The following is a 26917-nucleotide window of genomic DNA, read 5'->3' as shown; positions in this document are numbered from 1 at the left end:
ACCTTGAAAGAATTAGTCAATTAATGACACATTCCTCTGCTCATCTCAAAGGAAACCTTCCACTGCTAACACTGAGATGGAAAAGTTACTTGGACAAGGACAACTTAGAGAGTTGTCATGCCTCCTCTTCAAGTAGGTCGGTGGGGATAATCTAAGACCTTTAAAAGCCTGTAGAAAAGACAAGACTACAGCTGAATCTTATTTTATGGGAACGTGCTAAGCCTCAGATTGGTTATGTTCTTGATTTGTGGCTGAGGCAGAGGACAAAGCAGAAGAAGTGGAGAGGGGAGGTGGGGGAGATAATATAAGAAAAAGGATAGAGGCTCAAAAGGCATAAAATATCTGGTTAGCAGAGATTACACAAACTCTCAACTTAATATTTTATTTTTAAGTGTCCCAAATCAGTTAAAAATTGTTAGCAGGGAGACTCTATTTGGTAACTCACAAAAAAAAAAAAAATCTCAAGTTACATGTCTTCAGTTCTCCAGGAGCTATAGAACAGCTTTAAAAGCAGCTGGTCAATCAGTAGGGAGTAAATAATAACAAGTGTTGGCAAAGATGTGGTGAAACTGGAACCATCACACACTGCTGGTGGGAATCTAAAATGGTGCCACTTTGGAAAACAGTCTGGCAATTCCTCAAATGTTAAATATAGTGTCACTGTATGACCCAGACGTGCAACTCTTAGGTATACCCATGAGAACTGAAAATATATTTCCGTGCAAAAACTTGTATATGAATGTTTATAGCAGCATTATTCATAATAGCTAAAGACTCGCAACAACCCAAATGTCCATCAATGATCAATGGATAAACAAAAAGTGGTATGTCCATACAATGGAATATTATTCAGCAAAAAAAGAAATGAAGTACTGATACCTGCTACAATATGGATAAAACCTTGAAAAGATTATGCTAAGAAGCCAGTCACAAAGGACTACATATTATATGATTCCATTTATATGAAATGCCCAGAATAGGCAAATTCACAGAAACAGAGAGTAGATTAGTGGTTGCCAAGGGATGGGAGGGTTGGGAAGAAATGAGGAGTCACAGTTAATGGGTAAGGGAGTTGCCTTTGGGGGTGATGAAAATGTTCTAAAATTTATTGCAGTGATGGTTACACAACTCTGTGAATATACTAAAAGCCACTGGTTGGTATACTTTAAATAGTGGATTATACGGTATGGAACAGTATCTCAATAAAGCTGCTATTAAACAAAAAAAATAGGCTGGGTGTGGAACTAGGACCCCCCAGAAACCACTACATCCTGAAACTGGAATGAGTCTGATTCCACTGCCGGTGGCAGGGAGCCTGCTGGAGAACGAGGCATACATTGCGCCCACCTTCTTTAAAGACTCACGCGGCTGACCTCCCATCCGGGCTTGCTTTATTTATGAGATGGTAAGTCTGCAGTAAGCAGTTCTGCAAGAAACCTATTCGGTATCACTTCTAAAAACATCAAATGAGTGAGTCATCCGGAGAGGTCAAGGAAACCAGCCTACAACAACCGGCTCTGATGAGATGCTTTCCAACAGATACGGAGGTAAAACAAGCTGCAGGTGAGGACCCACACTGGCTCACTCACAGCAGGCAGATTAGCTTTCAAGAAAACGAAAAAAGCTAGGATATCTGCTTAGGGTGTTGTGCCCAGAAAACACCTGAATTATCTACCATCCTTCTCACTGCACTAGGATGTGCGGTGTAAAGCACCTACTAGGTGCCAGCCTTTTTAAAGAAGCCATTCAGAGAGACAGTATGATTTCTATTTTATAGGCAAGGAAATAAACTCAAATTCCAACAGAAACCATCTTAAAGGAAGTTATCCTAGGTTTCAAAGTGGTCTGACTCTGGAGGCCACGCCCTCTCCGCCTCCCATGTGGCCTCCCTCTCCTGTGTGCAGGCAGAGGCAGAACTGCTTCTGTGACTCCTCAAGAGAACCAGGGCAGAGGTTTCCAGTGGCTCTGAGCCCACCTCCCTTGCCCCAGGACATCCCTGACAGTTGGGTGGATTTGTGGTCCAAGTCCCCGAAGTCAGGAGTAGACAGAAATCCATCCGTTACTCACCAGGACAGATAGAAACCTCAACGTAATTTGTTTTCCAATGGTTTCAGCTTAAAGTTCTGGTTTGGCATCAGTGTTTTAACAACTAACAGCTGCAGGCAATTTTCACACAGAATAAAGACATCAAGAAGGCAGAGTGGAATTTTCTCCCTTATGAATCCAGAACAATGAGCTGTCTTCAAGATGTACACAGAGCTGCCACCACACAGGCTCTGGCTTAGATCCCATGTGGGGAGTCTGACAGAACACAACTGAAAGGACAGTGGATGTGGATGCTTTGAGGGTACAGCTCTGCCCGTCAGCACCACTACCACCAAGGAGGCCTTCACTTATCAGCAATATCTGTCTCCTTAGGTTGACTTTTGGTTTTAAAATACTTAAGTGGGAAATAAAATGAAGCCTGTCAAAGCATGACTATTGCCCTTCCTGAAACCATCATGGAAGATGATTCACTGCCCCTCCCTGGGAGAGGTCTTCTACCCCCTCCAATGACCTCAGGCTTGGTCAGGTGACTTGTGCTGCCAGTCTCTACAGAAGAATGATACATCCTTAACCTGTGAATTCAGGAGTGGCCATGTGACTTGCATTGGCCAATGAAATGTGGCCAGAAGTGACATTTCCAAGCAGAAGCTTAGAGCCTGCTGGCAGTTCGCCATGACTCTCCTCTTCCATCAGGCCTGAGTCTTAGATAGAAGGCAAGGAGCAGAACGACAACTGACCCATAGTGGACATACAGCATTTGCAAAAGGTCACTCTGCTGTTGTAACCACTGAGGTTTTGCTATCGTAGGATAAACTAGCTTCAGATGACTGAGATGGCCATTAACGTGGATCCCCTCCAGTTCTTTTCTCACCTTCAGTTGCTCCTCACAACTCACCGTCTCCAGAAAGTCTTCCCTGGCCACCCTCCTCATGGCTGTGTCCTACGCCCCACAACACATTTACACACAGTCTCTGCAGAGGCAGCCTGTGCTTCTTCCTGTGGTGGCATTATCCCTTTATCGGTCCCCTTTTGCTACTGAAGCTGTCAGCTCTTTGGGAGCAGGTTCTAGTTTGCTATTCCGAATCTCCTCATTAATGCTTAGAACAGAGTTCTGCATGCAGTGGAGATGGAAGAGGGTAACGATTCCTTAAACACTGACAATATTCAACATCATAAAGTATAATCATTGCGCCAAGAGTCACCTCTTCTTTTTCCTAACTAATTCTGCTTGGTAACAGGCCCATTAATCCACTCAGGAGACCAGAACTCAAATATCAGCTTCATAGTACTCTGTCATACTGGCTTATCTTATAAGATAGGCTTACAAGTGACTTCTGGTCTAGCAGAGCTGGAGTGACACCATCAGTTCAGATGTTACCCTTGGAGGGTGACACAGCCTACATTACTTTCTTGACCTGAGAGTCATGCAAAACGATAGCACTCTCTAGTATCTGTTGAGCTACAGAAATGGTCTGATTAGAACTGACTCCATTAGAAAATGCCAGTGGTGATCAAGGGAGGACAGAGTACTCATGGAACACTTAATGAGCACCTAATGAGGGCCAGGCATTGGGCCATTCTCGGTATGTATTATTCTCATTTGAACATTACATCAAACTAGGAGGAGGAATTATTTTTTCTCCCCTTTCCAGAAAACAGGCTCAGAAAAGCCATATACTTTTCCCCTATCTACATAGATAATAAAGACAGAACACTAACTTGAACTAAAGTCTTCCTAATCCCCATGCCAGTGTCCTTTAAACTATGCTGTAACAGCCTAAGAATGGAAAGAAACACTACTTCGGAGAGGATTGAAAAGCTAAGTTGAAGAGAGCACTTACATCTCCTGATGACTGGGTCCTACACCAGATCTCTCTCTCACTTCAGTATAGTGGAATCTAAAGTATGACAGCATCTCTAAAAAGTTTCCCACAACATTATTATTGCAATCCTATCATTAGGATAAATAATTATACTGTACTGAAGTAATAATGTCTTTCATCAAAGAATCAAGGACAGAAAGGGCAGTGTGACTAATTTTTAAAAAGACTACACTGGGCCCAGGGGTGGAGGAAGCAGTGGGGAATCCCAGGAGGTGTGAAGCAGATGAGGGAATCATCTATGCACACGGGCATAAAGTCAGGTTGGGATGGGGAGAAATTAGAAAGGGCAGCTTCGGTGCAGGACTGCCACATTTGAAGACCTAAAGGTCTGAATCCCTCCACTTAGAGCACCAGCAAAGCCCTGTGACATCGTAATGCTACCCTACGCTCTTCCGTCTCCTTCTCCCCAGCTCGGTGCTGACAGTGGGGGGGCAGGTATAAGGGACAGATGGGGCCATCTCACTGAAGAAGGACAAGCCCACGGCTGACCAAAGCAAATCATCCACGTCCCCCCCTCTCCCTCCCGGCCCCCAAGCACCACCAGGATGGAAGTCTGGGACTCACCACCAGCTCACTGAACATGACGTCCAGCTCCTCCACAGGGGGCATGGGCAATGCTGGCTCCATGGTCTGAAGCGCAAAGCTGCTATCGTTTCGCAGCCGATATGTGATTTCTGGGTGATCATTATTTCGGAAACAGCAAAAGATGAATGAAATCCCCCGTCCACCTCTCTTCCTTGGGGCCATGGCTGAACTCTGTTCTATTTCTTGGAGTGACTAAAGTCTGCAGAAAGAGAACATGACATGGTTAAGTGTGCAAAAACGATTAAAAGAATTTTTTTTAAGTCACATCAATTCAAAAAAAAAGCACCCTGCGCTGAAGGCAATGTCAGTACCCTGCAGGGCATAGAGAGGACAACCCCAAGACGGTCTGGAAGCCAGTGGGGCAGAGAGTACATGTCTTGTCACTTGTTGGATGCTTCCTATGACCAACTACTGAGCAAACGGTACAAGCCCAGCCTGAAGCCGCATTTCTCAGAACGTGGTTAAGTGACGCATGACTGTGTATGTATTTATGAATATATGTAAGAAAGGGTTAATAGCAGTGACGTCCAAAATAAACACAGGGGATTGGAGAACTATTCCTTTTCACTTTACATCTTTTTGAATTTGAATTCGTACCATAAAAATACATTTTTTATGATTATATAGTTTTTTTAAGTTACAGTATATGCATTGCCTCAGAAAATTTTCCAACTCATACTGTCAAGTGAAAAAAGCAAGTCAAAGAATAATGTGTATAGCATGATACCATAATGTCTTTTTAAAACAATCTCACACAAAAACCTAAATTCGTTTACATGTAAATACATAGCAAAAGGCCCGGAAAGATCCACCACAAATTCCTAACTCTGAGAGAGGAAGGAGACTAGGAAAAGGCAAAAAAGAAAATGTTCTTTTAGTGCTATATTTTTTATAATGAGCACATATTGTGAATAACTTTTGTAGATTTTCAATTTTTGAAAAGAGATAGGGTTGAAAGAAAAAAAAATGCTGGGATGTGAATTGGCCCTTCATGAATGGGAAGGGCAGAGGAGGAGAAATGCATGGGGAAGATGGTGGGACAAAGGCGTGAATTCGAGGCAGTGGTCACCAGGAGTCAGACAAGAGAGACGGGCTGGTGTGGAGGAGCTGCAATCCAGTCTGCTGAGTCTGGATTTATCCCACTGGCAACTGGGACTCACATCGAGAAGCCTCCCCTACTCTTCTCTCGAAAAATGCAAGCAAGCAAGCAGATGTGGTTGGGTCTTGATGACTCTTCTTTTTTTTTGAGGAAGATTAGCGCTGAGTTAACTACTGCTAATTCTCCTCTTTTTGCTGAGGAAGACTGACCCTGAGCTAACATGGGTGCCCATCTTCCTCTACTTTATATGTGGGACGCCTACCACAGCATGGCTTGCCAAGCAGTCCCATGTCTGCACCCAGGATCTGAACCGGCGAACCCCGGACCACTGAGAAGCAGAACATGCGCACTTAACCGCTGTGCCACTGGGCCGGCCCCTGACTCTCCTTTTTCAGAGCTGTGGGCAGGTGACCTTGCTGGAGAAGCTACAGTGACTGGTGAGCACCCTCACAGAGAGTAGACTGCAGATCAGCAGATGATGTAATGAATGTCACCATCCTGACAAACGCAGCGTGTGCTGAGAGACAGGGCTAAGACCAGAGCAGAAGCTTCCTGAGAGGAAGAGGAGGCCCGGGGGGGGGCCGAGGCCTGCAACTATCCTTGAACTGCTCTCAGGGCCGCTACCTAGAAGCAGGAGCAGAGCTGTGTCACCCTCCACGCTGAATTTAAAACCAAGGGGTGGAAGCTCTAAGGAGACCTAAGGACGAACTTTTGAACGTCTGCAATTGGGATAGGATGGAGGTGAGGAGTCCCTGGTTCTGTTTTCTTCAGACTAGAGTCACCTGTTAGAAATGCCTAAGGTATAAGGTGCAGCTACTGTGAGATGGGACATGGGGGAGAGATCAGAGATTTTTCAGTATGTGCTGATTTGAGCTTCTCACTCCAAGTTCAATTCCAGCAGCTCTGCTTTTGGTTTTTTTTTTTTTGAGGAAGATTAGCCCTGAGCTAATGTCTGCCACCAGTCCTCCTCTTTTTGCTGAGGAAGACTGGCCCTGAGGTAACGTCTGTGCCCATCTTCCTCTACTTTATATGTGGGACGACTGCCACTGCATAGCTTGATAAGCAGTGTGTATGTCCGCACCAGGGATCCAAACCGCAAACCCCAAGCCACCGAAGCGGAACATGTGAACTTAACTGCTGCGCCACCGGACCAGCCACCCAGCAGCTCTGCTTTTACCTGTTTTGGATGTTGAAATATTAGGTATCAATCTTATTTATAGAAACTTCCGGTGGCTACTCACTGCAATTACAAGAATATGCAAAGGCCCTCCAACAGCTTCCAAGGGTCTCCACCATCTGGCCCCTACCTGCCTCTCCACCTCAGCATGTAGCACTCTTCGTATCAGTCACTGTACTTCAGCTACACAGATCATGCTGGCTCCCACCTCAGGGCCTTTGCATCAGCTTTGTCCTTGACTGGCATGTTCTGGCCCACATCTGTGAATGGCTGATTTTTCCTCTTCATTAAGGCCTGAGCTTGAATTTCACTTTCTCAGAGAGGTCATCCCCAAAAGCGTGTCTGCAGCAGTCCTCTTTCCCACTCCAGTCACTCTCTATCCCTTCACCCTGTGTGACATTCTTCACGGTAGTCATCACTGAAATTATCCTATATGATTATTTCATGGTGGCAGGGGCCCCGCACACATTATTCATCGCTGTCCCCAGCACATGATAGTACATGGGACACATGGACGTGGGATGCTCACATATTTACTGGAGGGATGTTGGACTTCTACATAAAATCTCACTTAAACCAAGGACTTTACTTCAAAAAAACTTAAAACTATGGGAGGTGGGGATGAAAGTCAAGGGAGCCTTAAGCTTTATCTGTAAGATTTTATAATTTTAAAGAACAATGTATTCATATATTATTTATACAATTAAAAATAAAAGTATACGCACAGAAGAGAGACTAGAAGCAAGTGTGCCCACATATAACAATGGTTAGTTCTGCACAGTGAGGAAATGGATGTCTTCTTTGAACTTCGGTTTTGTTCTTAAGTTTTAAAAGTAAAACTCAACAACTTACAGCCTCTCTTCCAAATCAGAGAATCCAATTCCAAAATCTGCCACAAATTTCTTGATTTTGTAATTAACACAATGATGCAAACTCAGGTAAAAGTTCTCATAAGTAACTATGATTTGCAAACACTTCTAGAGTCAAGGTCTGCACTCACTCTAAGGGATAATGGCCTCTGAAAGCTGGCAACTGGAAGTCTTTGGGAGGAGCAAGGAGGGGAAATGTTAACAGCAGGGTGCCCTCAGGGAGCCCTACATGATGATTTGAGACATCCACTATCCCATTATGTTGAAGCATACATCTCCTGGCCTAGGGGGCACTTGTGCAAGGTCACAGGAGACATATGTAGTACTTGGAATTCCCTTGGCAAATGTGTATTAATACCTACTATATTCCAGGCACAACAGTAAGCTCCTAAGGATACAGAAAGAATGGGTCACTAGAAGCTTACAATACGGTGGGAGAGAACAGTGCACCAAATAGTTATAACAGAGGTAATACAGAATATCACATCAGTAAGTTCTACATAATGGAGCAAGAAGTACGTAGTAGAAAATCTGGGAATGGTCTTTGATGGATGAGTGGAGCTTTGATAGATTATGGAAAGAGGACATTTAGGCAGAGGGAACAGTGCAAGCAAAGGCAGGAGGTGGGAAGGGACATGGAGCATATAGGGAATGAGTGGTGATATGACATGGGTTGTGCGGATACCACCATCTTCCCCTAGCAGAGCCTTGGGGCACTCATCTCCCTGCTCAGAACCCACAAAGTCTCCCCAATACTATTCTAAATTGGCTTTCAGTGCCCCACCAAATCAGATCCAACTCAACTTTTTCGTCTTTTCTATTTCCTTAAAAATATCCTATACTTTAGCCAACAGACCATTTTCCATGCCCCATGACCATCTTCTCTCCTCTCATCATCCATCCAAGTGGTCCACTCATTCCTTCTGCCCTTGTCTTTGTCAACATTCTCCCCACCCTGACAGTACTGATCCTGAGAGTCCTCAGTGTGGGGAGCCGACCCACTGCTGGTGGTAGCTGAAATGTGCTTTGACATTTCTAAAGGGCAATTTATCAAAGTCTTAAAATAGCCATATCTTTTGACCAAGTATTTCTACTTCTGGAAATACATTCTAAAGAAATATTCAGAGATACTATCAAAGACGTTGTAACAAAAGTTTTCAGAGCATTAACTATAATAGCAAACAAAGGCATAAAACAAGTGCTAGTAACAGAGGACTAAAGGAAAAGGGTAAATAAATCATGGCACAACTAGATGACAGACTCCTGAGTGGTCCTTTGTAAAAGATGTTAATGACATGCAAATACTTATGATATATAAAACAAAGAATATGTGTACAATGTCCCATTTATGTAAGAAAAAATTTACATCTATGAGCAGGAAAAAGGACAAGAGAAATGCACCAAAATGTGAGCAGCAGTTAGCTCATGTCAGACGTACGGATCACTTAAAAGAAAAAACGAAAAACTCTTCTGTACTTTCCAAGTTGTTATCACAATAAAGATATACTACTTTCACAGTTAATAACATGAGATGAGATTTTAAAAAACACTTTATATGATTTTTGTTTATATGACGGGGGCGGGGGGGAATGTGTATGTAAAACTGTTCCTATCAAAAACATCCAAGTTATGGTGATCTATACACCAGCTTCTCAAACTCTCCGTGGTGAAGTTGCTCTCCCTCCAACCTGTTATAAACTACTTTTGTAAAATACAGTGCAAACATCTCGGCAATGTCAAACTGCTGTAGGAATTTCTCTAAGTGTACAGTTCTTGCACACTTTGTTAACCAGCACGGGCAGGCAGCAACAGCACTGATGTGCACCAGCAGATGGGAGTTAAGATTTAGCTCATTAAAACATAACCGTTAAGGTTTGTCTCCAGTGTGTGTCCTGAGGGCAGGAACCATATCCCACTCAGTAGCCAGGCCAGCGTCCTGCATATCCTGTCACTCGACCATCAGGAAAGTGAAGAGAGACTGTTCAGGGACCACTGTCAAGGTCTAACAGGGAGGCAGTGTTCAGGCTGCTGGGAGATGGGGGCATGGGCCAGCTCCTGGAAGGTCCTTGGGTCCAAGCTCAGCCTTCTAGCTCACTCGCAGGCAGTCTTGCTAACCTACCCAGCTGAACGTGGTCTGGGCCCTCTTAGCGTTTTGGGACCCCCATGTGGCACAGCCAACAGTTACAGTAATCTGTGGTCTGGGTCTTCCTTCCCCCATTCAAGAGTCAATTCCAGGAGGAAAAGTGCTCATAACATGTGTCACTTGGTGCCGTGCACATATAGGAGTATGACCAAAGTATTTGGGAAACGAATAAAGAGAGCGATGGCTTTACTTTTGCATTTTACAAATTGCTTCACTTAAACCCAACTTATATTACATTCTGGCTGTATCAAGGAGGGGTGCAGAAGACATGTTAAGATCTAAAAAATCAGTTGAAAGTATTTTTCAAGTCTTAAAAAAAAATGCCACAGTTCTATAAACAAAAGAATATGAAGGTCTTGTCTAGTTTCTAAGATGAGTAATAAGAGACAGAGCCTATTACATTTAAGAACCTAATTGAAACCATTTTAATAAAGACAAAATATTGCCTTTGACAGGTGATTTGTGTTTAAAAGCCTCAGTAAAGCCCATAGGCCAAGTTTTGACGCTGGCTCCTCTGTGGAACCCCAAATACAAGGTCTTCCATTAAACCCATCCTTAAACTGTAGACGATGGCAAAGCTTTGAGATCTCCAACAAGCAATCTCTTTTTCTTTGGTGAGGAAGATTCACCCTGAGCTAACATCGGTGCCAATCTTCCTCTATTTACACGTGGGTTGCCACCACAGGATGGCTGACGAGTGGTGTAGGTCCACACCTGGGATCCAAACCTGTGAACCTGGGCCACCAAAGCGAGACACGCCAAATTTAACCACTAGGCCGTGGGGCCGGCCCCCACAAGCAACCATTTTTAATACACATATTTGGAACTTCAGTGTTCAGAGCCTAGTCCCCTAGAGATAGAACAGAATAGGAAGCAAAAGTAAGCATCCCACTTGACCCCTCAGTGGCAGCTGACACTCTGCCCAGCCCCCCTAACCGCCCTAGCACTTCACTAATGAGTGAGTCCAACAACTGCCGGTGTGCGTGATTTTAGTAATCCCATTCACACCCATCATTTCATTCCATCATCCTCATTTCACAGCGAGACTTAGGAGACTTGAGAGGCAGCAGGGCACTTAGGCAGAGAGAAGTTTGGGAGATACTTGATTTGCTGGTAAAGGTAAAGAGATGTTGATTCAGAGGAGCTTAATTGGTTGGGAGTGGGGCGGGGAAGCTTGGCAGAGGTCAGGGGACCCGCTTGCTTAATCCCGCTGGAATCCAGTCCCCACCCTCTCCAACCTCAGGGCCTCAACCTTCGTTCAGCCTCCCCTATCTCTCATCTGAACGACTACAACAGTTTCTTACTCTTCTCCCTGACCTTGATACCCCAGTCGAGGGGTTGACAAATCTTTTCTGTAAAGGGCCCGATAGTAAATACTTTAGGCTTTCTGGGCTACTAAGCCTCTGTCACAACTCCTCAACGCTGCTGTTTTATCACGAAAGCAGTCACAGACATCTGTGAACATGGATGCCTGTGTGCCAATAAAACTTTATTTATAAACACCAAAATTTGAATTTCATATAACTTTCTCATGTCACAAAGTATTATTCTTTTTTGTTTTATCACTTAAAAATGTGAAAATCATTCTTAGCTCCTGGACCATACGAAAATAGATGGTGTGCCCATGTTGGCCTAAGGTTTGAAGGCCGCCATCAGCTGCTCTAGTCCACATTCATTCGCTTAATTCACTAAGTCAAATGTTTATCGATTACTGACCATGTGCCAAACACTGTGCTAGGCACTAAGGAAAGAGGGATGAAAATTCCCATTTCGGTGTACCCGTAGGGAGCTTATTTGCTCTGGAAAAGACAGAAAAAAATTAAGTCAACTAAAACAAAATTATTGATTTTGGTTAGTGTTATAGGGGATGCCAGAAGAAAGTGAAAGAAAATGGTGGTGATGGTAGTGGTGGTGGGAGGGGACAGCTACTTCAGGCAGTGTGATCAGGGAAGGCCTCTCCAGAGACAGGGCGTTTAAGCTGAGTCCTAATGGATCCATGGGACTAGCCCTGCAAAGTGTCGGGGAAGAGGATTCCAGGCAGCGAGAGTGTGTGCAGAAGCCCAGAACAGGTGGGGAGCTTCGCCTGCTTGAGTCAGGGAGGGAAACCAGTGCAGCTGGAGCAATGTGAGTAACGGGAGGTTGAGAGAGATGAGGCTACAGAGGACAGGGGCCCAGACCCCAGGGCCTTGTAGGCCAGAGTGAGGAGTCTTGGATTTATTCTCAGCACATCATAAATCTGATTCTGTCACTCAGCTCTGCAGTGTCTCCTGGATACAGTCCAACTTTCTGGCCTGGACCACAAGACCCTCCACGGCCTGGGCCCTGTCTATTTTCTACCCTCATCTCCCAACACCCTGAACACTGCGTACCCATGTGCCCACCTCACACTTGTGCACACAGTCACCAGACCTTGACAGGAATCACACTTCTGAGCCCACATCCTGCAGTCCTCTCAGCCCAGGGTGCTCTTGTCCTTCTTTACCTGACCATCTGCCACTCACCATTCAAGATCTGCTCAAATACGGCTGCTTTCATGAGCCTTAAGTTTCCCAGAGATGGTCACACATTTCTTTCCACACCCCTAGCACCATCTACATAGTTGAATATTTTTTTGCTTCTCTGCGTTATTTTTTGTAAATTCATGTCCATTTCCTCCACTACACCATGAGATCCTGAAGACAGGGACTAAGTTTCATTCAGTCCCTGGCACACAGTATATTCTCAATAAATATTTGTTGAATGCCGAAGCAGAAATGCCTAAGTGAACAGATGGTCTCATCTCTGACTTTCAGGGTACGTAAGCGGGTGTTCTTCCCACAGTTGCCTGCAGATCTGTTTTTCACAACTGCCCAAACATTTGAAGTCAATCAGGTCGCCAAGTGTTCCTGAGTCACTTGTCAAGCTTTTGGATGCTGACAGTAGCCTTGCCCACAGACTTCACCCTCTGGGTACCTGCAGCTTCCCTGGAGAAGGGGGTTCCTTCTGGCTGAACTAGCTGGTGCCTGATTTTTACACCCATCCTCAAGTAAGTTCCATTAGAATAGACACATTGATAGAATCTTTCAGACTTTTCCCCATTCCCTACATTCAGTGAACACTTTGCCCAAGAAAGTATTCACTTACTCAGCTATCATAGCCAAGATTCCTCAATAGGCCAGACACAGTGTTAGGTGCTAGAGATGCAGAGAAAGAAAATCCACAGATTAGGGAGGTCACAGCCTAGTGAGGACATTTAGGGAGCAGTGAAGTTGGTCTTTCTGTCCAATGAGGAGGGAATGCAAAGTTACTGAAACCAGGGGCCTGTGTTTCCACATCTTGGCCCCTTTTTAATCAGATCATCCTAAGGGAAAGGACTAATTCCAGCATGACAGCTGGGCCCCCAACCAGAACACATCTTCTAATCTCAGCTTCTGGCATCGTTGCAGAGGGAAAGAAGTCAATTCTGGGACATCCAAAATGCAATCCATCTATAACATTACAGATGACTATTGCTATGCTGTGCACAAGGAAGCAATTAAAAAGCTACTTAAGATTCTGGAGCAGGTGCATTTTGCTTAGCAAAGAGTAAGAAATTTAATCCATCTCTGGCCTATCTGGAAGTCAGAGTCATTTGTACTGCTCTTCAACAAAACAAACGAGACTCTCAATGTGGTTACAGTAAAAAAATGACAGCCAAATTTTAAAGAATATAGATGGTGATCATCATGATGATAAAAACATTGGAGAACAACTTATAGTCCACAAGAAAACCCTCCTTAACACTCTTCCTTTGATAATACCAAGTTGCAACATATACGTGATATGTAAAGTCTATTTTCCACAAAGCAACACACAATAGTACCTGATATACGGGGAAACCTGAAGGTCATGTTGACAAAATAGATGTGTACGATACACACATCATTTCAGCGCGTGGCATCAGGGACTTCTGCCTCTATAAGACAGAGAGATAAGCTCGCTGGCTAAGTTTCCAAAGTTTTTCTCTAACCAAAGCGGTTATGGGGAAACAACAGCTTAGATGCTGGAGGAAGGGAGAGACGGAGAGACAATGAGTTCCTGCCAGCCACCAAGTGGGTTGAACAGCTGAGAGTTTCTGCACGTAGTGCAAAGTGCAGTGGGGACCACACATGTCGTGCCCCACTTCTATTATTTTAATCAAGACAGACAGTATTTCACATTGAATTCTCCAATTATAATTTCAACACTAAAATACTGTCATTGTTTATTATAAATAGTCCCTGGAATTTCTGAAACAATGTCACAGGCATAAAAAGAGGAACAAGAAAAAAAATTTACACCATGAGAGTAACTTTAAAGAGAACGGTTGGGAGAGCCCTCATTTTAATTGCCATGCCTATTGTTTTCAGGGCTGCAGTTTACCCCACAGTCTGCAATTTTCCAAAGGGCCCTGACATGCAATTTGGGTTTCAACAACACGATAATGCTAATCCAAATTCTCTTATCAAGAAGAATGTGAAAGGAAAAAATTGCTTTGCATCTTTCCTTGGCCATCTCTCTCCCCTCTCACATTCCTCATGTCTGGTTTCATTTCCCAAGTACACCAGATGCCAAATACTATTTGGAGCTTTAAAAAATCATGGGATACAGCCTAAAGGTTGTAGGAGAAACGTTTGAAAGGGGATGTGTTTTCTCCGCAAGTTTCAGCATCCTCTCCACCAGGAAACGGAAAGGGCGTTTCTCAGTGAGTGTGTCCAGTGGAGGGACAGCCCTTCCCACACACTTGGTCCCCAAAGCATGTTCTAATAGGGCACTTCTTGGAGTGTCTCCTGGAAATTCACCCAGCAGTCAGTCCTCTCAGCCCAGTGACTTTTCTGAACAATCTGGGCACCCCACCATCGATGGGGAAACCCAAACCCAAACATTCAAAAAAGCCGCTGGCACTCTGAAAACACTTTCTGCTCCACTGCCTAAAGCAGGCCAGCAGAAGCAAAGCCCACTCCCTCCTCTGTCCGCCCTGCATCAGTGTAGGTGGGGGTGGGCAAAGTGGAAGCCAGAACCAGGCCTCTTCCTTCCCCACTTCCTCCCTAGATAAGAGAGGAAGGAAACAAGTGAAGCCCAAGCACACCCTCAAGCCAGACCAGGCCTCAACCAACACATAATTAACAGTCTTTCTCCAAGCCCAAGTCAGACTCCCCCCAGAAAACACCCCCTCCTCAGGGAAAGGGCAAAGGAGGAGACCTCCAGATTTCACCCTAAAAAACTGGCAATGACTGCTCTGTCATGACTCAAAACTTTAACCATGGGTTTAGGGCATAAATCCTTAAAGCCAATACAACACAGTTCTCGAGTTAGGAAATTTGTGCTGTTCACGTGACAGAAACCAGTCTGGAAGCCAGGACATCTCGTCTCGATCATCTGGGAGAAGAGCCAAACCTAAAGTGTCATTGGAGCTCCCCACCAAAGAAAGCAGAGCCTTGCCAGAGCGCCTGTGCCCTTGGGCCTGCTGACCTGTTGCTGGTCTGAGTTAAGACAATAAACAATTTTAAGCTGAAGCTGAAAGAAATGCAAATCATTTTCCCCCTTTGGGTTTCTGTCTTCACTGCCTCTTAAGGGATCCACTCAGATTGTACAAAGACATATTTAAATGACGGGGTTACACAGGAAGCTAGGACTCAATGGCCAGCTTTGTCACATCAAAGCTCTCACTCTTCCAAGAGGCCAAGTTTTGTTCTTTAAACAAACATGTAAAATAATGCAACTTTCTTGAGTCACCCAGCAGCTCTTTCACAAAGGATACGAGAGTAAGACATCACAGTCACTGGAAAAGAACACTTGTACATTGCAAGACACCAGCAATCACCTGCACTCCATCTGCTCCGGTCCTCTGCTGACCCCACTGCAGTAAGGCCTGTAGTCAGAGTCGTCACCACTACAGGTAAACGTGGTACCTCTTAAAATGTCTCCCCACCGCAATGCCCACCTTCAGATACTTTAGGTTTCAGATCTCCCCAACAAGCTGCCAACCCTTTGGTGCCATCCACACAGAAAATGCAAATGACGTTAAAAGACATTGCCTAAAAAGAAATATATTGTTACGCATTTATTTGAAAATTCTCACAACTGAAATAATTCTGGCAAACCCTGAGAGAGAAAAGGTTGAATAGATATATACTTAGGTTGAACAACTATGTTTTCCAGATCTTCAAGCAAAGTTCAGTATGGGTTAGAGAAGCTAAACTGGAAGCACTCTGGGCCAAGGATTCACGCACGCCACCGTCCTCACGGTTAGGTTAAGTCCCTCTCCTCAGTGAGGCCATAAGACGTGGTCCCCTGGAAAAGCGAGCACAGCTACCGCCCTTACAGCCCCCATACCAGATGCTGTTCAATCTTCTTCCTTCTCAAATATTACCACTACATTCTATCATCGAGGCATTTTATTGCCAAGTAGATGTAATTTTTATTTGTACCCAGAGAATAATGTCTGCTGGCATCCCAGGGAAACTACAGTTCTCCAGACTGAAAATAAAGAAATACAAGCTCGCCTAGGGGTTTTGTATGTTCACGTTTACTGAAAGCAAATTTTAAAACTCACTAATTACCTTCTTCTTTTCATGTTCTTCTGACCACTCTTATACCAAGATTACTTTAATCCAACTGCAACAGGAGAAAATGAAACACCACGTAGAACAAACATTCTTGGTTAAAATTAGCCTCGCTCTCTGGTAACTGTTAAGAAACCCCCGTCTTTCTCACAGCAAATGTCTCTGCTTTTCAGTTGGGGAAAAACCGATGAACAGACACAATATGATACAGGCAATGGTGGAGTCGCGACCCGGGTTCAAATACCAGCTCAACCACTTCTTTCCCGGGGTGACTTTAGGAAAGACTTCAGCATCCTCAAGTCCTCTCCAAACGTCTGATGGATTTAAGGACATTACAAAGGGAAGTGAAAACCACACTAAAAAGTTGGAGGGGCGATTTATATTTGTTAACTACTGTTTGCTAGAATTCTGTTAACCAGATTCCTCTCTCTGACATTCCTGTGTGTATCAGCAGAACAAATTCCTGGAATGAGGCTGGTTAATCTCTGTGAGGCCGTTGTCATCACTAAATCCAGGGCTCTGCAGGTTAGTCAGCTTAGCTGCAAACTGTGGGAAATTCTCTCAGGGTTTAAATTCTCTCAGATTAAATTCGATTTAATCTCAGATTAAATTCTCTCAGATTAAAAGAAATCTTCGCTTTCCCATATATTTTGAAACACTCAACAGGTTTAATATTTCAGTCCAACCACTTATACAAGAACTACCACACAGCACACCCAACTTAGTCACTACAAGGACGCTGACATTTGCGACACTGACCCAATTCCCCTTCACATTTTCCTCAGTCACTGATCTCATCTACTTATGATTCTACTTCTTACATTAGAGGCATCTGGCCTGCCCAGGAAAGTGTGAATTGGTCACCAAGACAGAAAACCTACTGCAAGCCCCTGGGGCCACTGGCTTTCACACTTCTGCCTCAGAAAGATCATTCTGAACACGTGTGCACACAGCCAACATTTGCCATTAAAAATGGAAAAAGTCTTCATAGAAAGCTAAGTACACAGTGATTCCTGGGTTTAAAATTACAGTGTGGTGAGTTGTTTACTAGATTTTGAGTCTCCCCACAACGCTGGCTGCTCAGAGGGGCTCACTTTGGGCAAGGCCAGCACCACACCTATGCTCGGGCTGTTCCCAATGAGTTCTGCTCATGACGAAGCAGGAAGAAGCCACCCAGAAACAATAAGGACAGATGATGGAGTCACATTATGAAAGCTGGAACTCCCTTCAAAAGAAGCACCCTGACCTTCATAAAAATCCTACCTACAAATTTTACATCATAAATCTTCAAGAGAGGTTTATGGGAAGACAGTAGAAGCTTCGGCGGAATGCAAGCTCAGGTGCAGAAAGAGGCGGTAAAGAGGCACTCCAGCCTCCACCTGCTTCAGGCGTTGTGTGGCTCTCGTGGTGCTGCTCTGCAGTCAGCACTGCCCCAGCCCTTGATGAGAGAGGCACGCTCCCTCTAATGATTAGAAGCGGAGGCATTGCTTTGTCAGGGCAGCCTATAAAACTAATTTCCAAAGACTGCACTACAATGACCTATAGTAATAAAACTTTGACATGGAATTTCCTCAGTCTCCCTTCATGTTGGGAACCTCCATGAGCACTCAGATACACAACCCTCCAAAGTCAGAACAAACTTTTATTTTTAACACTGGGGGGAGAGAGGGGATGAAAGAAAAGGGGTGGCGGAGAAGACCAGAAAAAAGAAAAAAACCTCAGCCCCACAACGGGCAATCTAATAAGCTGTGGATGGGAAAGTCAATTGTATCAGCTCAGCGGAGGGCCATCCTGCAGTGTCTATTGTTGTTTTTAATGGACTGGCCCCTTAATCCACACCTAAAAATTCTTAGATTCCATATCAAGGGATTAACCTACAGATATCCTCACACACGGGCACAGAGATATATTAACAAGGATGTTCACTACAATGCTGTAACAGAAAGAAAACAGGATTCCTTATTCATAATAGAGAATGTCTAAGTGTCCTTCAACAGGAGAATGTTTTAACAAATGTAGGTGCACCCAAAGTATACAACACAGGTTCTCAGACTCCCATGCCCAGGCCTTATCCCATACCAATTATATCACAATCTCTGGTGTTAGGGGCCCAGGCATGGGTATTTTTTCAAACTCCGCAGCTGATTCCAATGTGTAGCTAAGTCTGAGAACTAGTGCTACAGAAACCTATGCCCAGGTTCAAAAAATGGGCTAGGTCCATGGATAGTGACATGGAAAGATCTAACATATTCAGAGGAAAAAAGAAAAGAAAGAAAGAAATCAAGTTGTATAACAATAAATATGTATCACCATTTATGTTAAAACTAAAAACTGTATTTGTAGCTAGACACACACACACCCCTATATACGTGAATGCACAGAAATCCTTCCAGAATTGGAAGTAGTAACTGTAAAGTCGCTAAAGAATTTAGCCAAATGCTCAGCACATGGAAGATGCTCAATAAATGGTGGCTATTATTTCCACGTGCATCCAAGTTTTGGGAGCCTATAGGAAGTTTCACATGGATACTGAACTTTCACAAGTGCATCATGCAGATATCAGTATTTTATTGAAACTAGAAAGTCTACAAGCCTTCTCAACAGCCCTATTAAAACTCTAAGTATGCACCTGAATAACCCATTAGTCACTGTAATGATTCTTTTATTTAAAATTACAGCTCACTTTGTGCATACTTGAAACCCACGCCGACTGCTTCACTGTCAATATTATATTGATTTGTAGACCCACCAAAATGGCCCATTTAAAAGTTGTTCTATGTCAACCAACAAATCTAAAAACTTCAATGTAATGTTAGATGTAACCTTGATGAAACAGAGAGGGAGAATATTCCCAAGGCCGCAGGCACCAGCTATTGGGATGACAAAGGTGATAAACTTTACAAAAATATTTTGTTTTGTTTTAAATTCTACATGTCCCAAGTAGCGATTTTTGGAGAATTTCTGGTTTGCTAAAGCCATTCTGTTGGAAGTTCTTCAAATGGTCACGGCACCAGTAAGAAGAGAAGTTGGGAAGTTCTATTATTTTTTTCTTTTATTTCGCTCTGTTTCAATTATACTTCTCTTGTGGATCAGAAAATGATAAGGGCATCACAAAAAAAAGTATGCATAATCCATACTTGCCTGGACACTGGCTGTTTGGCTACAACAACTTTAAAGTTGGTTTCCAGCAATTTTCTCTCAAGTACATGCTCCTGAGTTTCCATCTTTAAAGGTGAAATATTCCATTTATCAACCCTCTTCAACACGCCAGGGACTCCTTATCAATCAATAAAAATGTCGCCACACTGCTTATAGAACCATGTGAAAACACAGTGATTGTATGAATTTATAAGAGGCAAGAATGGTCCTTCCAGGACCAAGTTAAGATTTTATCAAGGAATTTTGTGAAATTGAGGTCTCAATGTTGACAATAGTCCTATGAGATAAGATTCTAATTATTTCCTGCCCACACTTCCCAAAAGTTTATGTAATTGAAACCTGATTCCTTCAAACATCACTAAATATTCATTGTAAACAGCTGGAAAGGAAATCAATAATTCTGAGAACTGCCAAATGATTACCAGTATGCTGGTATCAGCCCCAGTGAAATAAACTTACCATTACTTTGGAAGTAAATGCCCACTGGAAAAGGAAAAGGAAAATGGGTTTTTCTGAGATTGTTACAAGATACTAGAACATAAGTACACACAGCTCATAGGACAATGATGACCAGTTCTGAACAAATTGGCATCTCTGCAATATGTCTACCGAGCTTTGGGAAAATACTGAGACACCAGGAAATTGTTCTGATACCTGTTGAGTTAACAGTCTCCTTTGGCAATTGAGTTCCAAGTCACTTCCAGAAATCCCAGTATGACCTGGGAAGAACTGTATAAGGATGTCATTTCTGGGTGCTAAGAAGCCATACAAAGATATTGTGAGAAAGTAGAAAGTTGAGGCGCGTGCTCTCAGGAAAACAGAGAGTGTTTTCCCTTTAATATGCACTTCAAAACTGCCTAATTTATACACAATCAAAACAATGCACAGACTTTGAAGATGGGACAAGGGGTGGAGGAAAGTCATCAGAGCTGGTGGGCACATGCTAAGGACACAAGAACACATATGCTGAGTGGATGAATATCATCTCTTTCATTAAACAAAGCTGACAATCAATAAAAGTTACCAGCAGCTACAATAAACAGTATGTTTTCTCAATGATGATTTCCCTCCACACGATAAATATCCTTGGGAAATTATTCACATAGCTTAACAAACAGTTCTGAAACTGCAGAAGCAAACAAATAGTGAAGAAAGATCTTTACTGAATTTTAACGACTACACATGGATCACCACACACTTAATTTAAGCCCAGGCCGAAAAAAAAAAAGAAAAAGTCATTCCACAGTCATCCAAAGGGAAGTGTGAAGGGAAGCTGACACTCTCCAATGTGCCCACTCCACCCAACTCTGTAACCTTCTATGTAATCAGGTGAGAGTAGTAATTGCTTTATTGGGTAATCAAGAAGACTAGACACTGAAGAGACTGCCTCTCTTGCAAAATTTGATCTAGATGAGATAACAAGAAAAGCTCTGTTTTAAATTGTTACTTCAACTCATTTACTAAGACTGGAGCAGATGGACTGAGCTTAATATTTGGACTTCATATTCTAAGGAAGATTGTCAAACAGCCAAAAGTCACCAAGTGGCCAAATATGGGAAGCCATCGATACAGGACTGGTTAAATGATTTAGGGTACCTCTGTATACTGAAATACTATACGGCCACTAAAAAGAATGAGACATCTTTTCTGATGTTCAGAGGTCTAAAGTATATAAAATAAAAGGTCCAAGTTGCATAATAAACATGGTATATCCTAAATGTGAAAAGGATATACTTATTAAAACAAAGAATTGTCTAACATGTGACAAAATAACATAAAAACCCATGAAGAGTGGCTCCTTCTGAAGAATAGAATGGTGATTGGAGAAGGAAGGGAACTTGCTTGCATCTTAGTCCCTTCCATTCTGATTTTTTTTTTAACATTGGCTTGGACCACATTTTTTTGCCTTAATTATCAAGCTGTTTCTAAAAGTTTAGAAAGGTTTAGCAATATTTGTTTTTAAACTAGTCTTTTTAAAAAATTAACTAACTTTCATTTATCAGCTCTCTTCAACATGCCAGGCACTTTCAATGTGCTTTACAACCATTTGTTGTCTCAGTTAATCAGAGATAAGCAATGAGTCCTTAAGTGTCTCATTTAGTCCTCCTAGGAACACAGTCCACTGTCAATGAATATACTTTGACCTTGGTTTACAGAATGTTTTCATTTCTGCACTTTTCCATTTCACCACACCCAACCCTACAATTGTTAGTTCTCAAAATGAAAACAATCTGTTAAACTCCAAAACATCAATATGAGCAGAGACTTTTTTCCTTTAAACATGATTAATTTAGAATGGGAGAGGTGGGGCAGTGGAGGGGAAGCTACCAAACCATTTACTAAAGACAATACTGTATATCAATGCAATTCCATCTCATCACCATAGCAACAGAATGCACAGCTGCTCACTTTCTTCAAAATAGTACAATTTGGAATCCCCTCCAATCCACTGTATTTTTTGCTACAGAAGTAAATATCGCTATCTTTATCTTCAGGACATCGACTTTCCAGGAGGCAGCCCCAGCAACACTATGTAAAAGACTAAAAGCGTCTAATTAAGGAAGTTTTGTTAGGTATTCATTGGGAAGTTTGACCCAAAAGGAACGAATCTGCTTAGTAATCTCACGGTTCTGCTTCCTAAAGCCCAGCTCTAAAGCTCAGTGGATCCTGTTACATTCACGGCTTCTGACCCAACCTTCAATAAGCACGCAAATACGGTAATGGAGAGTATCACTTACAAGAGGGCACCACACGGAAGCGCAACAGCTGATCACAACAGACAAAGGCAAACATTGGTCACTATTTTTTAAAGAAAGACAAGAAAATTAAGGCCAAAATAAGAGGTGGTATAACAGTAAAAGAGAACTCAAAATAACAAAGTCAAGAAAGTTAGGCATTGCATTTCAAGGGAGCATTCGATCTACCTGAAGACATGACACGAAACACTGAACTCTTACTCAGCCGTGATCTCTACATCCGTGCCATCACCTTTCCCCTGTCCCCACATCTCTTGTTTTTCCTCCTAAAATCCCCATTTACCTTACAGGTACCACTTTCCATTCCACGAGAATAATCAACCAGGATGGTCTGTTTTCCTTAGGGCTCCCTCCTCTTCCTCAGCAGTAAACAAAGCTGTGGCAAATGCTCTTGCTAACCTGGTTCCTGGCTCCTCTTATAAACACTGCCCCACCTCACTGGGTGGTGGCACGCAAAAAGGGAAAAGCCAGCTCCTTTGTGGAAAAGCATGCTGGTTAACAACCATACCTGCTCATACTGGAAAAGCAACCAGGACTGAGACGCCCACAGTAATCAACCTAAACACACACACGAACACACACACATCCCCCACATACATGTCAAACTGGTTTTTCTTCATTGGTGCAATTCACAGGCAATCAAGAATCACCCCCTCCCCGCACACATACACACGAATCCCAAATTCACAATTCCGTGTGTGTGGTAATTTATACATTTTTATTCATTCGTTCATCCACGGACCTAATGTGCCCCACTCCCCTGTTCAGTCTTGGGACACAAGGATGAACAAAACACATGTGCACCTTGTTCTTGCGCAGATCCTTCCCAGGGACTGAGCCCTGGCATGAGCCCTCCACGTTACAGACTCTATCCAGCTCTGCGAGCAGACAGACGTGAGTGAGGAGAGGGGGTGAACGGCTTTTCACCTCTTTTTCAACAGGCAAGAGCAAATATTCTGCTTGCTTCAAAAAGCAATTCAGTTCACCAGGAATTTCCACGTTCCCTTGAATATGGAGCACCCAGGAGAGGAAGTAAAAGGAAGCAGAGGGTGACGTCTGTGTTCTTGAGAAACAGGTGACACAGAGTTACCCCTGGGACGCTAATGTTTGGAACTTCAGACAAGACATGGACTTCCACTTCCATCCATGGAGGATTAACTACTACAGGAGCTGCCTTCCTACTACAAATAACAAGAAAAATGGACAATTACATGAAACTGAAAGAAGGAAATTGTTGAGGTGAGCTCTACTACTGACCCAACTTACTCCAGGCAGGACGAGGAAACCCAAGCCGAGTTCAGGGGTCTTACTGAGATGAGGAGTAAGAGATGAAAGCCCAGGGAGGCTGAGGCAACTAGCGCTCTGCAAACCCACAGACGGGGCCCCTCACATTGTCGGCTGAGTCTGCTCTGCTTGTGGACCTAGGGTTCACACAGGGCTGGGGATAATCTGCGTTCCCACCAGCCTGAGGAGAAAGAACTCCTACTCCATAAAACATCAGGCAGAGTCTCCAAAAGGGTCCTAGGCTCAGGCCACTCTGGCAAAAGCTTAAAAGCAGCCTCAAAATGAGCTCATTGATCCCAAGTAACAACTGTGTGGCAGAACAAAGGCCAACACTCTTTAAAGGAAATCCTTCAGGCAGAAAGAAATTGATACCAGACAGAAATTTGGATCTACGCAAAGCAATGAAGAACGCTGGAAATGGCCAACCTGTGGGTAAATATAAAACCAGACACTGGCTCAGAGTTTCCCCAGCCACGGGCCTTTAGAATGTGCTTCTGTAGAAATCCACTCATGACACTAACAGGTTCAGAAGGTCATGATCAAAGTAGCTCCTCGCTCTGCCACTGACTATCCTCCTAACCTCAGTCTCTTAAGCTCTCTGGGCTACTATTTCCTCAGAATCATACCCCCACTTGAAGGGTCATCACGTTACATAATGACTATGAAAGCACTTTGGAAATTTTAAGGATTCAACAATTATTTACTAAGTGACTTCTATGTACATTTCTAGGCCCTATATGTCTGAACCTCAGTTTCCTCATCTGTAAAATGAAAATAATAATAGTACCCAGCCCATAGGGTTGTTGTTTGTATTAAATAAGTAAATATATGTAAAGGACAAAGAATAACATCTGGCCATGGTAAGCTCTTATGGACGTGATGATGATGATTATTCCTGCTATTACTATTATTATTATTACTACTATTACTGCTACTAATTAATGCTCCTACTAGGCATATGACGATGCAAAAGGCCAATTTGGTTCTTGCCCTGGGCATTTACATTTGTGCTATGTGATAAGGAAAACAATGCTTTGGAGATAATTTGTTAAAATTTTGCCTGAGAAAAATGTGGGAATAGCTGGGGAAAAAACCACTAGTTTGAAAGGAGACCCACACCTTAATCCCAGCTCTGCTCCTGATGTAGCTCTGTGACTCTGGTTAAGTTACTCAGCCTGCTGGAGCCTCAGTTTGTCTTTAAAGAGGGAGGATAAGAATCTTCGAGATCCTTTCCAGTTCTAATATCTAATGAAGTGAACCCGAGGATCCATTCTAGAAGCACACTGTTCTTGTCTTTATTTGAGCAATTTAATCCTCATCATGTCAAATCCCCACAGAGGAAACAATTAATTTTGAGGAAGGAAAGTCTGTGACTTAAGAAACCTGAAGAAATAAGCTCTGGACCTAGGATAGCATAAAAGTCTGCACAGAACTCCTAACCCTAGAGCCGCCTGATTTATCCGCTAAAAACAGGAGAGTGTAGTAGCCCCATTGTTTCTACCCGTTGCTGGGTAAACCATTCTTTTGATCTTTGAGAAGCTAAAGAATATAATTAGAGGAAGCAGGGAAGCCCTTCCTTCTGGTTGCAATGTTTGAATTGGCTTCGATGAAACAGAATTCTCTCTTCTGTCTACGATTCTATAACTGAGAAGAAAATGGCAGGACACTGTAGCAGCTCCAACGCCTGAGAAACAAGAAGAAATACGTCAGCAGCTGGCTTCTCCTGGCAGCTGTGCATACCAGAATGCGCCATAATCGGTAAGCTATCAACTACCAACACAAAACCTCCCACAAAATTAATTGCTTCAAACCTTACAAAACACAGATAATTTTAGCCACATTTCAAAAACAAATGTTTTCCTTTTTGGTAAATGTCATTCAAGATAAAGGTCCCACTAGAAGAAATAGGAAGTGGCAGAACTCCAAGAGAATCTATGGCTGATCTTCCAAAACAGTTGTGAAAGGACCTTTCCGAACGTTTTCCCAACATTTTGCAGAGGACACGCCAAAGCTTTTGCAGAATTTTATAAAGTAAAAAGCCTCCATTAACTTTATTGGAGAACACATTTGCACAACATTAACTCAGAAAATCTATTTTTTCTATACATATATACAAAATGCTGTATACAATTTCAGGAAGTTCCCAGATCCCCGACAGTTCACCGTGGGCTTCAGCTCAAGAACTCTAGTTTTTCATTTTTGGGGGGTTTTTTTGGAGGAAGATTGGCCCTGAGCTAACATCTGTGTCAACCTTCCTCTATTTTGTCTGTGGGATGCTGCCACAGCATAGCTTGATGAACAGTGTGTAAGTCCGTGCCCAGGTCCAAACCCCCAAACCCCAGGCCACCAAAGTGGAGGGCACAAACTTAACCACTACGCCACTGAGCTAGCCCCTCAAGAACTCTAGTTTAAAATAACACACAACCAAAATGCACCAAAGGAGTCCTTAAAGCACACTCGCAGGCACACACACACACAGAGAACAAAATTTCAGGGTACACTGTATCTGTCTTTGCGACCTCTGATCGCTACCACTAATGAACAAGTCTTTTACCTATTTGCCTACCTCACACACCTTTGGGAACTACTTCGCCTTCTTCTCCATATGGTTCTATCAGGGTAGTCAACCAAGTGGTCCTGCCTCTCCATCCATACACGTGGGCACGTGGCATTGGCTTGGCCAATCAGGGCACTCCAGCCCCTGGATAGAATGACTGATTCAGGGATGGGCACACAACACAAAGAAGACCAGGTGTCTTTATGTGGGCACATGCTACAGATGAGAAAGCTACTTTCTTTTTCCTGGAATCCAAGATATAAGGACCTCATGGTATACACCTGCAGTTTACAACAGCTGCCTTTTCCACCATTTGTTGGAAACTGCCCAAGAATGAAGCCAGCATAGAAAAAAGCAGAACTGAGAGAAGAGACTAAGGCAATGGGGAGATAAGGAGGCTTTAATGACACCATTTAAATACGAGATCCAGCTGAACCGCAAGCCAAATACCCCTTGAACTTCCCTTAACAATGCAAAGAACCCTGACTCATGCTCCACTTGACTAAATGAGATGGAAGCTACTACTTACTGAGTGCCTCCCAAGTGTCAGAGATCACGTGGGGCATCAAGAAGCACCATTTTAGCCAATTTTTATAGTCATGCTGGGAAACAGATATCACAGTAAAACAATAAAGATACGAAGAAAATCCATAGAACAAGGACGTGTCAGCCAGGATTTAAACTATGTCCGTCTTATCCCAAAGCCCACTCTCTTTCTACACACCATACCTTTTCAGACCAGAAACTCCTATCTTTCGAGCTCCTGCATTATTATTTTCTAAGAATCAACCTAACA

The 26917-nt window shown here is 43.2% G+C and overlaps 1 protein-coding gene across 2 annotated transcripts in view; it reads right to left on the bottom strand.

The window, feature by feature from the left end:
• DAAM1 (dishevelled associated activator of morphogenesis 1) overlaps positions 1–26917 on the bottom strand; it is a 161335-nt gene that overhangs the window by 91343 nt on the left and 43075 nt on the right. Inside the window, exons 1-2 of one of the 2 annotated variants that reach the window (XM_046647123.1) lie at positions 22564–22698; positions 4494–4713 (exon numbers count right to left, since the gene is read on the bottom strand). In XM_046647123.1, coding sequence (XP_046503079.1) covers positions 4494–4676 — 183 coding nt within the window. In that variant the 5' untranslated portion in view covers positions 4677–4713; positions 22564–22698. Of the gene's footprint in view, positions 1–4493; positions 4714–22563; positions 22699–26917 lie in introns of those variants that run through there. The other variant, XM_046647122.1, reaches the window with a different exon arrangement.

The sequence above is a fragment of the Equus quagga genome, chromosome 20, assembly GCF_021613505.1.
Source record: "Equus quagga isolate Etosha38 chromosome 20, UCLA_HA_Equagga_1.0, whole genome shotgun sequence".
NCBI classification, from domain to species: domain Eukaryota; kingdom Metazoa; phylum Chordata; class Mammalia; order Perissodactyla; family Equidae; genus Equus; species Equus quagga.
This window is presented reverse-complemented; position numbering and strand designations above follow the sequence as displayed.